Below are 13,427 nucleotides of genomic sequence, written 5' to 3'. Positions count from 1 at the left end.
GAAGAGGAATAAAGATAGTCCTAGGTTACAGCTCAGTGTTTCTCTTTCTCTGCAGCATGAGGATGACTTCCTCCATTCGGCTCCAGGCTGACTCTGGCTTCCCCTCCCACCCCTTGGAGAGTGCCCAGCACAACCCCGTTCCGTCCTACGGCCCCCACTCCCCTGAGGGATCCCAGGTCAGCGTCGTGGGCCCCCTCCACACCGTCCCCGGAAGCCCCAACACACTCCACCGCACGGTGGCCACCAACACCCCACCTAGCCCCGCCCTCCAGCGCCGCCTGGCCAACCAAGCAAGCCCGGGTCTGGCTCGTCACCCCACATCGCCCAATGGAAACAGGGTGCAAGTCCCCGGCAGCCCTGTGATCCCCTCAAGAGGCTCCAGAACCGCCGCCGTCCCTCCTAGCCCTTTGATGGGGCGCCACTCGATGGCCAGTGGCCACACTACGCCCGATGACAGACAGGGGGCACCACCCACGCCCTCCTTCCCAGTGTCGCCCCAGCCGATGCTTCCAGAGAAGAGGCGGATGCCCAGTGGAGAGAGGTCCAATGGGGGGCTGTCGTATGGGACTCTGGATGGGAAGACCACCATACCCACCTTACCCAGTGGAGGCAGCACGCCCAGTGTGTCCACCTCTCACACCCTACCCGACCTCTCCAAATTCTCCATCTACGGTGAGAGAGGAGGTCCAATCCTGAATAGCATCTAGCCCTAGTCTCTGCCATGTTCTTTAGAACTATTCAATCTATTCAGATCTAGCCAAGTGAGCAGTCATACTCAATCATGCACAGCAGAATCTGTACAGTCAATCAGTGCTTATTTTGATGGATGAAAGTCTCAGAATCATCCCTATTTCATTGCTTTGACCATTGTCACTACTTCTACAGACCAGAGTCCAGACATCAGGCTGAACGTGAAGTTTGTCCAGGACACGTCTAAGTTCTGGTACAAGCCAGACATCTCCAGAGAGCAGGCCATCAGTCTGCTGAGAGACAGGGAGCCAGGGGCCTTCGTCATCAGGGACAGTCACTCCTTCAGAGGGGCCTACGGCCTGGCCATGAAGGTGGCCTGCCCACCTCCCACCGCCCAGGCCAACAAGAAAGGTACAGTAGATCTTTAATCTTAGTCGCAGGTCTAGGATCAGATCACCCTAACCCGAATCCCAACCTTAATCTTTAGGAGTGAAAGTGCAAAAATGGACCTTCGATCAGAGACCTTTGATTAAAGGATGTGTTTACTGTTTTGTTTTTTGGCAGTTGGTGACATCACGAGCGAGTTGGTGAGGCACTTCCTGATTGAGACGAGCCCCAAAGGCGTTCGTCTGAAGGGCTGTCCCAACGAACCCTACTTTGGTGAGTTCCAAACATGCATATTCAACAGAGAAGTCATTAATTAGCCCTCCAGCAAGTAAGTGCACTTGCTAATCATGTGTGTGTGCAGGATGTCTGTCTGCCCTGGTGTACCAACACTCGATGACTCCTCTGGCCCTGCCCTGCAAGCTGATGATCCCCAGCAAAGATCCCAATGAGGAGGCCCTGGAGCTGGACACTCCCACGGACACAGTGGCCGAGCTGGTGAAACAAGGAGCAGGTGAGGACAAACTGCACCCTGCATTATTCAGCCCATTCTCTTTCAGTTGATCATCAATCCATTCCAAGCCTTCTATTACAACAGTAGATACATATAACAACAAACAAATAATAATCGGCCAAATTCTGTTTTACTTTTACTACTGTAGTACAACCTATGTAATTACTATGCAGTTACACAAATACATAGTTTTCATGTACTACAGTGGTTTTGTTTCTCCTCTCATGCTCGGATACCCTGTTATGTTGCAGTAGCACAGCAACAGGTCCCCGAGGAGGCCCATGGTAAATACTGCACTGTGTTTTTGGGTTCTATTTTGGCATTATTAACCCCCTTGTCCCCACACTCCCCAGACTGATATTTCAGCTCTGCATGGTCACCACAGAAGCTTCCCTCTCACTACCATGCCTGCCTTAGTCACATCTTTGCTTGTCATGGTTGTCACTCAAACAAGTGAAGTGTGTTTCTATAACGCTGTTCTTTAGGTCTTATGCAGGGCAGCTGTTGTGAGGTTTGAAACATTGTCTTCTGGATTGGACGTGTGTTCTTTTCTCTTTGGTAGAGATAGCATGGCACTACCTACCGACAAATGCATGGAGTGAGCATTCTGATCAGAGAAGAAAGGAAAGATCTGGAGCCACTAATATACAGCCAGCTGTTGCCTCGATCTGTTTCTCAACACTTATCCACAACATGTTCAAATGATTGCACTAATTGTTGGTAGTTGAACTCCTTCACTGCTTCATTTTCAACAGTGACTGATTTGTACCATTTTTTTTGTTCTCTCCCAGCATGCAATGTTCTTTACATCAGCTCTGTGGACATGGAGTCTCTGACTGGTCCTCAGGCCGTCGCCAAGGCAATCAGCGAAACGATGGCCGTCAATCCATTGCCCGTGGCAACAACCGTCCACTTCAAAGTGTCATCGCAGGGCATCACCCTCACGGATAGCCAAAGGAAGTGAGTAGTAACCGTGGAAGCAGCACCCTCCACCCATAGTCAGAGTCATAGAAATCTGTCGGTATTCAATAATTGATTCTAACTGCTATACTAGCATGTCAAACTGTTTTACTTGAATTGAACTAGCTTGGTGACAAACTGAGATTTCCAACACTAACTCTGAGTTTTCTCCTGCCCTAGGGTCTTCTTCCGAAGGCACTACCCAATCAACACTGTCACCTACTGTGACATTGACCCCCAGGACAGGAAGTAAGTGTTTGAGAACAGATCTTTCTGCTGTGCTAAAGTAGTGAAAATAGTACAAATGTAGCCTACATAGGGAGTATTTGTTGATTGTTCCTCCAAAATTAATTTGTCACATCTCATCTTCACAGGTGGAGCAAGGAAGGAGGTGGAACGGCAAAGTAGGTCTCACAACTCAAATCACTCTATGATACATAGAATAGGTCATTAACTAGATGGGACAAATAAGTCCCATGGTCCACATAGGCCTATCAATAACTACATCAAATCATGAACCATCTCCTACATATTCAAACCAGGCTTTTATTTCTCTTTAAACTTCAGACTGTTTGGTTTCGTGGCACGTAAGCAAGGAAGCACAACGGACAACGTCAGCCACCTGTTTGCCGAGTTGGACCCCGACCAGCCGGCTTCAGCCATCGTCAACTTCGTCTCTAAAGTCATGAGGCGGTGAAACCAACGAACCCCTGGCAGTCATTTTGTTGGTCTTACATTTTTTTGTCATCATTTTGGATTGTGTTTCATTATTTTCTTCTGTTCTTTTTGTTGAGATTTGTTCTCTTTGTTTTATTCTGCGAGATTTTGTTTGAAGGACTTGGAGGTAATCCAAGATGGCGTCAGAGGAAGTTGTGGCTGGAGTGGTGACAGTGATAATGTGTCTCGAGCTGGTGGAGGAAGAAGGTGGAGGAGCTGTGTGCTAAACTAAGTATCAGTGGGAGAAAAGGACACTGACATTTATCAGGTTTTCGGATTGATTTACCAAAGGTAGCACTCAGAACAAGTATGTCATAATTAGACGGTCAGTTTAAGGCGTTGTAGGTTTTCTCCGTTTTTCTTTTTTACAACGGGACTGTTGAAATGAAACGAGAAAGAATGCTTTCTTCTTGAACTTTATTCTGTCTTCAGAAAAATAGTTTGCCTCAGTGGCTTCTTACTAAAGAATATTTAAGAAGACATTTTGCATGTTAGCTCGATCTTTAAGCTTGGTCCACTAAAGTCATTTGTGAACCCTCGAGTGGACATTTCCCAGGCCTGATGTATGTTGTAAAGGGCTCAACAGCGAGAAAAATAAACTGTGCTCAACTTCACAGAGCAGATGAACCTTCTCATAAAACACATTGCTTATGTTAGGTCCAGACCTGACCAGTCGATCCTGGAGCGCACTGATTGATTTCAGATGTGGGAGATGGATTACTCTGGCCTGTGGAAAGGGAGCTGGTAAATCTACTGCTGTCACTCCTCCTGTCCACACGGTGGTGCCGATTATCCACGTTTGAACTCAATCCTGCTTGACTCAGACTGATCATCACCTGTTGGCTGCTCACAGACACTGCTAATCAACACACTGGAAACAAACACCAGGGACTGGTCCGAGCCCTGGGCCCTAGGCACTGTCCTGCATGTTTTAGTCCAACTGCACCCCCCTCCCTCTAAACATCACCAAAACGGCCATTCTACGCTGTGTTCTATGAAGACTTTAACCCTAAGACAAGAAAACAGAGGTTGTTTGCCTTGTTAGAGACTGCATGATATTATAAACCATTTTTGGACTCTACTAAAGAGTCCTAAAAAGAAAAAAGAACATGTAGACAGCCTTTTGTTGAAGTAGTTACTCGATGGTGAGAAGCGATATTTTTTTAAATCTTGCAGCAGGGTTTCACTGTATCAAGCAAGGTCGTCTTTCATTTTTAACCAAAAGGGAATTTATCCTCTCACCAGATCGCATCTACATACCTTTAGACAAACGTAGAGGTTGTCACACTGTGTGTAAATGCCTGCTTCTCAAACACACACCACTCACCCATCTTCCATAAGCTAAGGAAAAATGATATTGATATCAAATGTATATAGATATACTACTTTGAAAGGTGACATAGCTAAAAAAAAATATTTATTTTTGTTGCTTTGTTCCTCCATGATAACTCATATATACATATATTGTACAGTCTACATAAAGAAGATTACCTTAAGGATTGAGAAAAAAATACTTATTTTGGCTAATGATTTCAAAGTCGGGAGATTTTGAAAGGCTTTTGGATATATATGGTGTACATTACTCAGTACATGTATGTTTGTTCTAGCTCGTCATGTTTCTTCTTCTTCGCGTTCTCAGAGATTGAAGTTCGGCATGTATGGGATGAAAGCATATGATTTTTACAGGAAAAATGCATGGACAAAACCATCCGGGTGGTAGACCAACATAATGTTCAAGTTTGTCTTATACGCTGCCATAATACAGCGAATAATATCAGTTACCTGGCAAATGTTGTTGCCAGTTTTAGGGTCAGCTCTTGAATATGAATTTACCATATTATGAAAATATGAAATGTTCTTAAAAAAGAATACGTTTTTATAAGGGAAGCATGAGGACATTTCATTTAGAAGCCGACCTTAAATGCAATATGTAAACAGCAATGTGCAACCCATCATACCGACATTATGATTTGCCAAAGATTCAAACACATAACTTCTATGGTGTCTACATGTTTGGCTTTTTTCCAAGGAAATTGTGTTGCTAAGCCGAATGAATTCATAAATGTTCCTTCTGTTGCCAGTAAATATGAAGTCCCACATACCACTAACACCACCATTATATGTGAACTTCTCTATTCTCTCTCTCGTCCTCTCCATTGCAACTGAATGGAGTTGAGACTATTGTTAACCCGTTTAGAAATACCAAGCACTTACCAATGGAATACCACAACCATACAACAGATGCAGAGATGCAAACAATTACTTTATATCATTTCATGTGAATATCAGTGAAGGCAAAATTTTGTCTACAATTCTTCAAATCTCTTTTATTTGAGCTACTACGTCTAGCTATAGTCACCCCGATGTCCAAACCGTGACCCTCTCACAAGTAACATGCTTTATTTATTCGCCTTATTTATTCTTTATTTGCTGGTATGTTTTTTTTTTTTTTTTAAGTCCTCAACATTTCAAGCTACATGACCCCGCGGCTGTCAGTCAGTGTTAACCAATGGAAATGGAATGTATTTCTGTGTGGAGGTGTGTGGAGGAGTTCAGTGTACAGACGGGACTTAATGAGTGTGTGAATGTACTACTAAGGATGTACAGAAGGGTCTTGTGTTTTTTTCCATTTGCGTTATACTGTCATGGCTTACCTGTTCCTGAGGAGAAAAAACATTAAAGCAATACAAATCTGTTACAGTAAAACATAAGGTGGTTTGAGCGTTCATTTTCTCACTCATTGTGTGTAGTCATCTTAACTGTTTCTCTATGGTAACACATCGCTTATGACCATAGCGTTATGTTTTGAATTGTATGATCTTTATGGCTATGACTACCTAGGTGTGCGTTCATAAATTCACTCGGGTGAGTGCGCTCTGGGCATTCGTAAATACAGAGCGTTGTCAGATTGTCCATTCATAAATTCTGATTGTTCTCGGAGTGTTTAGAGCGCACACTAGACGCTCTGGCCGAGGAGTAGGGTTGATCCGAGAGCGCTCTGACCACACAACGGCAGTCAACCACTCAGGCTCGCTGGCTAAAGTTAGCTAGCATGCTAGCTATTTTTATTTTTTTAACCTTTATTTTACTAGGCAAGTCAGTTAAGAACAAATTCTTATTTTCAATCCACGTTTGAGAGAAATGAGAGAACACCTCACTCTGACCATTTTACTCACCCTAGCAAAGCTGGTTAGGCTGTTTTCATGTTACCCAGAGCGTTGGTGACTGTAACTGTGCTGCTGGCAACAATTAATTAAGCTTTTTTGCCGATGTTTACTGACACCAGTCATATTCAACAGGTGTTGAGCGTTCGTAAATTCATAAATTATTCTGCGCTTTCAGACAAGAGTGCTCTGCAATTCTGAGTAGATAGCCAGAGTGAATGTACAAACGCGCCCTAGATCAGTGTTTCCCAACTCCAGGACTCCAAACAGTATAGATTGTTGTTGATTCCCTGAACAAGCACACCTGATTCTACTTGTCAACTAATCATCAAGCCATTGACAAATTGAACCAGGTGTTTTTGTCCTGGTCTACAACAAAAAGTTGTGCTATTGGGGGTACTGGAGGACCGGAGTTGGGAAACACTGATCTAGGCATTCTTATAAACACAGAGACCAATCCTCACTTGAGATCTGTCCACCACACTATTCTGACTTGCATTAATCATGTCTTGGTGCCAGTGGGAGATTTATCCAAACATTTTACTTACACATTTCAGTTCCAGGTTAGGATTCGGTCCAAAGAACTGATTGGTCAGAGCCAGGCTTACTCTGTGAAAAGTTTGCCTGTGGTTACATATTATAGCCACTCAGTGGCAGTATCTGTCTTTCACAAGGCTACTTTCCTGCATCAATTTATTGAACAGGTTATTAACAGTTTCTGAATGTGTATATAGTTCAAATAGCTAGTACATCCTATGCAAATCATATATTTTAGGAGGTTGATTGATTTAGTGTTTTGAAATGAGCTCTGTAATCTAACAATTTCTGTTATAAATGAAGATCATTGCGATGGCAAACCACTGAGTCTTTTTCCTAGAAAATATGTTTTTCCTCACTGTCAATTATCAACACTCTTGGCAGCTTTAAGCATGTTCTTCACTACATGCTATGTTGAGGTTAAACAACTGCGTTCAACTGACAAACTCAAACACCATCAGAACATGTTGTGGCTGCTCATTAGGTGTTAGAGAGATTATGGGTGTGCATGAGACACGTTAAAGCAGCGTTTCCCCAAGAATCCCCATGTTTCCCTCATAGTGGTCAGCAGAACACACTGGGGTCTTCACTAGGGACTGTGCTACTGATGACTAACTCTGGTTTTGATTATTTGGGAGGTCAAAGGATCGCTTTAGAAGGACCACAGCACAACAATCCTCAGGCACCACTGATTTAAGAGCAGCTTGAATTCAACCCATGAAGCCATCCCATTATTCAACGTGGGGGTCAAACCAAGCTTTTAAAGCAGGATGTAGGGACTTGGGAGGTCAACGGGCATGACCTTTAAAACAGGAAATGGATGTTTGGTAGTGGGAATAGGAAGTGGGCAGAATGTCCTTCTGAGTATACCCGGTATGCACACACACTGAGGGTCATGGGATCTTACAGGGGGTTCTGGGCCAGGTGGTGACCATGGCGATAGTAAACATTTCACAATCTTGGGTCATGTGTAATCTCCAGAAAGTGATGCAATGATTGCTATGTGGTCATTGGGGCCTACATTTATACACAAAAAGGCATTTATGTAACTGTTGACCTTAGTAGTGGAGAACTCATTTTCCAAAATGGTGCTCCAAAAATGGGCATTGCTTTACCCAACACATAGCGTTATAGGCCTACCAACTCCAAAACATTGGGTTCATATTCCTCACAAACCATGTTTGTCTACTCTATTGTCATCCCTATAGCAACCCTCTGTTGGCGATAGCCCTCATTCTGTGTTCATTAAAATTCCCTTTGTTAATCTGACGCTGTAAAAGCTGAGGTGACATCACAGACGTCAGTTGTGGGTTTAATGAAAACATTGTGCTGCCTGGCTCTGAACTAACATGTTACAGCAGTCAGAGAGCATCAGCTAGGAGCTGCAGGCAATGTTTCCAAACGTCAACAAGGCACAAGAGAGATTTCGACAGACACGTCATGTGCCAATCTGAATTTGGCTTAAAACTCCCTCTTTTCTTTTCTCACAGACCCACTCTCTCTTTCTCGGTTCGCTGTTTATCTCTCTCACACATGCAAGCTTGTGTGTGCATGCGTGCGTGCGTGCATGTGTATGTGTACGTGAGTGCATGTATTTTCTCAGGCCAGGCCAGCTGTATCCAGGTTAGGTTAAACTGTGCATGCAGAGCACTAAGCCCATCTAGCATCATTGGCTTTTTTCCTACAGTGAGTGTGTAAATAGCCTTCTACCCACGTCAACGTCCACACACCAGTGGCACCATGTGGGGCAATAGTATTTACATTATGTGATGGAGTGGAGAGTACTGCACATGAAAACACTGCTATGGAACGTTAAGCATCCCCAGCTGGAAACTGGCACAAGTAAACTGGCCTACCCCTCAACCATGTATTCCGTAAGGTCAAACAGATGGAAATGTAACGAATAGAGCTAACACAATACCCTAAACTAACTGACTGACAATCATAGCTGTTCTACCCAATACATTTCTATCTAAACTTTTGGTTATATTGCGCCCTGATGTGTGTTGAGATCTCCTATGGCACAAAATGGCCACCGTGTTTCTCCCAAATGGCTGCTACTCTTTGGTAGCAGATGACAATGAGTGAAACATCTATTTTATGTTGTGCGAATGACTAAAATCATGAAAAAAAGTTTAATCTCATTGGAACTGTGTTTGGCCATGTGTGTCTGCACACAATTGTACAAAGGCAATTCAATTTGATGTCACTCAATTTTACAGCCGACATTTGATACAGTAAAACGGTCCATAGACTTTAACGCATGGACCACAACTCTTTCCCTGCCCTTGGCCTTCACATAAGTGTGTATCACAGTAGACATCCTAACAACCAATAAAAGCCATATCATTGACTGGGCCATCACTTTTACACCATAGCAGACAGTGCTCAATACAGAAATATGTACACTATCTCCATGGATGACGTAGGGCCCTATCCCCTTTAACTAGCTGTGTATTTAGCATCGCTCAGGGCCTCAGGCTGATGCATTTATTGGCTGTTGGGGAGAGACTGGGCTGCGTACGCCAATACATTGGGCCGCGTGCATCATGAATCCACTGGCTACAGCGGCGAGAGCTTGTCCTCATGTGGTAAATATGCACTCATTGAGATTCATACCATGCAGGCTGATGCATTCCATCTAGAGGAGTTGCACAAGGAGAGTACGACCTGGCTCCATTTCGGGACGCTTTGGTGTTTACTGATCTGACCTGGACTGGATAGGTGCAAAGCAATATGGCTGACACTCCATTTGGACCGACAGGTTTTTGTGGAGCTTCTGAGAGGCTGCTGGACCAGCACGGGAGAGTTGAACAGAGGCAGCTGCTGTCAGTCTGTACGTGTTTCCCTCTTTCTCCAAGTTGTAAAAGCAAGCAGAGCAGAAACTGGCTACTCTTTAGTTGACTGATGTAGCTGGCAAGGTAACTGTTGTTTAACTTCAAATAAACTAAACTACTGTATTCCCAATGCTGAGCTAGTAGTGTAACTGACATGATACATTAGCTTACGTTTCAAACCTCTTGACTGAGGTGAATGAATTAGCCAGCTTGTAGCTACCAAATGCCAGTTCAGCTCAAGCCTGTAGCTATCTGTTAGATAATAATAATAGCCACCTCATATAACTATCTAACAGCTGTTGTTTGTATGTGTAATGATGTGCGCTGAGAGTCGGGAAGCCAGTTCAGGGAGTGAGTGTTTTAATAAATAAACGCAACATAATACAAAACAAGAAACACGAACAACGCACAAACAAGAAACAGAAACAGAAACAATGACAACTGGGGAAGAAACCAAAGGGAGTGACATATAAAGGGCAGGTAATCAAGGAGGTGATGGAGTCCAGGTGAGTGTCATTATGCGTGTAACACTGGTGACAGGTGTGCGCCCTAACGAGCAGCTTGGTGACCTAGAGGCCGGAGAGGGAGTACACGTGACAGTACCCCCTCCCCGACACACGGCTCTGGCTGCAGGACTCCAACCAAGATGACGATCCCAGGGATCAGGAGCAGACTGGTCACCTCTGCTAAGGCGCGGGAACCTGTCGATCCTGCATAAGTGACAGTATGTAAATGTTGTAAGCCTTTTTGTCCCATTTAAACAGAAGTACAGTGCATTCAGAAAATATTCAGATCCCTTGACTTCTCCACATGTTGTTACGTTGCAGCCTTATTCTGAAAATAATTAAATAAAACATGTCCCTCATCAATCTACACACAATACCCCATAATGACGAAGCGAAAATAGGTTTTTAGACAATAAAAAACAGAAAAAAACTATTTACATAAGTATTCAGACCCTTTGCTATGAGACTCGAAATTGAGCTCAGGTGCAGCCTGTTTCCATTGATCATCCTTTTTGTTTCTACAACTTGATTGGGGTCCACCTGTGGTAAATTAAATTGATTGGACATGATTTGGAAAGGCACACACCTGTCTATATAAGGTCCAAAAGTTGACAGTGCATATCAGAGTAAAAACCAAGCTATGATGTCCGAGACAAGATTATGTTGAAGTACAGATCTGGGGAAGGTTACCAAAATATTTCTGCAGCATTGAAGGTCCCCAAGAAGACAGTGGCTTCCATCAATCTTAAATTGAAGAAGTTTGGTCAGGGAGGTGACCAAGACGCCGATGGTCACTCTGATAGAGATCCTTAGTTCTTCTGTGGAGATGGGAGAAACTTCCAGAAGGACAACCATCTCTGCAGCACTCCACCAATCAGGCCTTTATGGTAGAGTGGCCAGACGGAAGCCACTCCTCAGTAAAAGCCACATGACAGCCCGCTTGGAGTTTGCCAACGACTCTCAGGCCATTAGAAACAAGATTATCTGGTCTGATGAAACCAAAAATTGAACTTTTTGCCCTGAATGCCCTACGGTGAAGCGTGGTGGTGGCAGCATTATGCTGTGGGGATGTTTTACAGAGGTAGGGACTGGGAGATTAGTCAGGATCATGGGAAAGATGCAATGCACTGTAAATTACCTTAGCTAGCTTTCGCCAGTTGATGTACCGTTAATAAAGACAATCCAAACTATTTTTTAAAGTCGTTAGATTTGTTAGGCTATTGGTTAAGGTGCAACACAATATTGACTGATCTGGTTCAGTCCTATCAATCACTAAACATATTTAGCAATGATCCCTTACTTAGCTTGATGACTGGGGGCATTTTTGCTTACTTTTTGTTCTAAATAGAGACGGTTAGAACGGCCATGAGTCATATTGGATTGTGTAGAAATGCAGGAAATTAGCTTTAGATGCCGCCAAAAAGTATTGGGGAGAACCCTCCAGACCCCACGTCAGGTTATGTCCCCCACACTTCTCAAACCAAAGTTGTGCAGCTGGATCAGGGGTGTATTCATTCCACCAATTATGTTGAAAAACATTTCTTAAACAGAAGCAAATGGAACAAAATGGAGATAAACATACATGAATTTGTTCAATAGAAACTCTTGTTTGCAACTGTCAGACTAATGATTACACCCTATATCAGCTAAATGTAGACAAGAGTGTGCAAAGCACCTCAAATTCTTCTCTCGACCTGTGTGCACCTACGTTGTAAACTTGTATTCATAGGCTAGGTTGTAGCAACCTCATGATGGGTGCACGGAAAATGTGAGTATCATGTAGTAGCCTAAACCTATCAATGTTACATTGAACTGGGTGAGTGGAGAATGAATGACAGTCATCCAACATGCTGTAATAGAAATAAGGCTGTTAGTGAGCATTTCTCCTTTGCCAAGATAATCCTTCCACCTGACAGGTGTGGCATATCGAGAAGCTGATTAAACAGCATGATCATTACACAGGTGCACCTTGAGCTGGGGATAATAAAATGGCACTTAAAAATTAGCACACAATACAATGCCACAGATGTATGAAGTTTTGAGGGAGCGGGCAATTGGCATGCTGACTGCCGGAATGTCCATCAGAGCTTTCGCCAGAGAATTGAATGTTAATTTCTCTACCATATGCTGCCTCCAATGTCGTTTTAGAGAATTTGGCAGTATGTCCAACCGGCCTCACAACTGCAGACCATGTGTAACCACGCCAGCCCAGGACCTCCACATCTTACTTCTTCACCTGGGGATTGTCTGAGACCACCCACACGGACAGCTGAGTATTTCTGTCTGTAATAAAGCCCTTTTGTGGGGAAAAACTCATTCTGATTGGCTGTGACCCTGCCCAGTCATGTGAAATCCATAGATTAGGGCCTAATGAATTTATATCAATTGACTGATTTCCTTATATTGTAACGGTTCTCGTCTGTCGAAGGAGAAGCGGACCAAAATGCAGCGTGGTGGTTATTCGTGTCCTTTAATGAAATGAACTAGACATGAAATAACGAACAAAACAAAGAACGAACGTGAAAACCTATACAGCCTATCTGGTGAACACAAACACAGAGACATGAACAATCACCCACGAAATACTCAAAGAATATGGCTGCCTAAATATGGTCCCCAATCAGAGACAACGATAAACACCTGCCTCTGATTGAGAACCACTCCAGACAGCAATAGAATTTGCTAGATAACCCCACTAAGCCACACACCCACCACCCCACAAAACCCCAAGACAAAACACACCACAATAAACTCATGTCACACCCTGGCCTGACCAAATAAATGAAGACAAACACAATATAATACGACCAGGGAGTGACAGAACCTCCCCCTAAGGTGCGGACTCCCGGTGTTATGTACTTGAGTGAAGACCCAAAAGCGGTTTTAACAGAAAACAGAGTTCTTTAATGAAAAAACAGGAATGGCATAAATCCTCTTCCAACGTAGTCAATGGAACAAAAGAACGTAGTATAATGCAGGATGCACCTGCCAGGCAGACTCCGACAGGATAGGACAAGGTGGAAGCAAACGGGACGACAGCTTGCTTCTGGCATCAAAAAACACAAACAAGAATCAGACACTGAAAGTAGCAGGAACAGAGAGAGAAATAGAGACCTAA

At 43.7% G+C, this 13,427-nt stretch overlaps 1 protein-coding gene across 1 annotated transcript in view; it reads left to right on the top strand.

Moving 5' to 3' along the window:
• LOC135542784 (tensin-1-like) overlaps positions 1–5,976 on the top strand; it is a 185,639-nt gene extending 179,663 nt beyond the window's left edge. Inside the window, 9 exon segments of the mRNA XM_064969978.1 lie at positions 56–672; positions 886–1,101; positions 1,255–1,350; positions 1,439–1,588; positions 1,840–1,872; positions 2,380–2,548; positions 2,729–2,797; positions 2,923–2,952; positions 3,116–5,976. Coding sequence (XP_064826050.1) covers positions 56–672; positions 886–1,101; positions 1,255–1,350; positions 1,439–1,588; positions 1,840–1,872; positions 2,380–2,548; positions 2,729–2,797; positions 2,923–2,952; positions 3,116–3,245 — 1,510 coding nt within the window. The 3' untranslated portion in view covers positions 3,246–5,976.
• Positions 5,977–13,427: the final 7,451 nt, after the last annotated feature.

The sequence above is a fragment of the Oncorhynchus masou genome, chromosome 6 (assembly GCF_036934945.1).
Source record: "Oncorhynchus masou masou isolate Uvic2021 chromosome 6, UVic_Omas_1.1, whole genome shotgun sequence".
NCBI classification, from domain to species: Eukaryota; Metazoa; Chordata; class Actinopteri; order Salmoniformes; family Salmonidae; genus Oncorhynchus; species Oncorhynchus masou.
The sequence above is the reverse complement of the archived record's forward strand: the minus strand, read 5'-3'. Positions and strand labels throughout refer to the sequence as shown.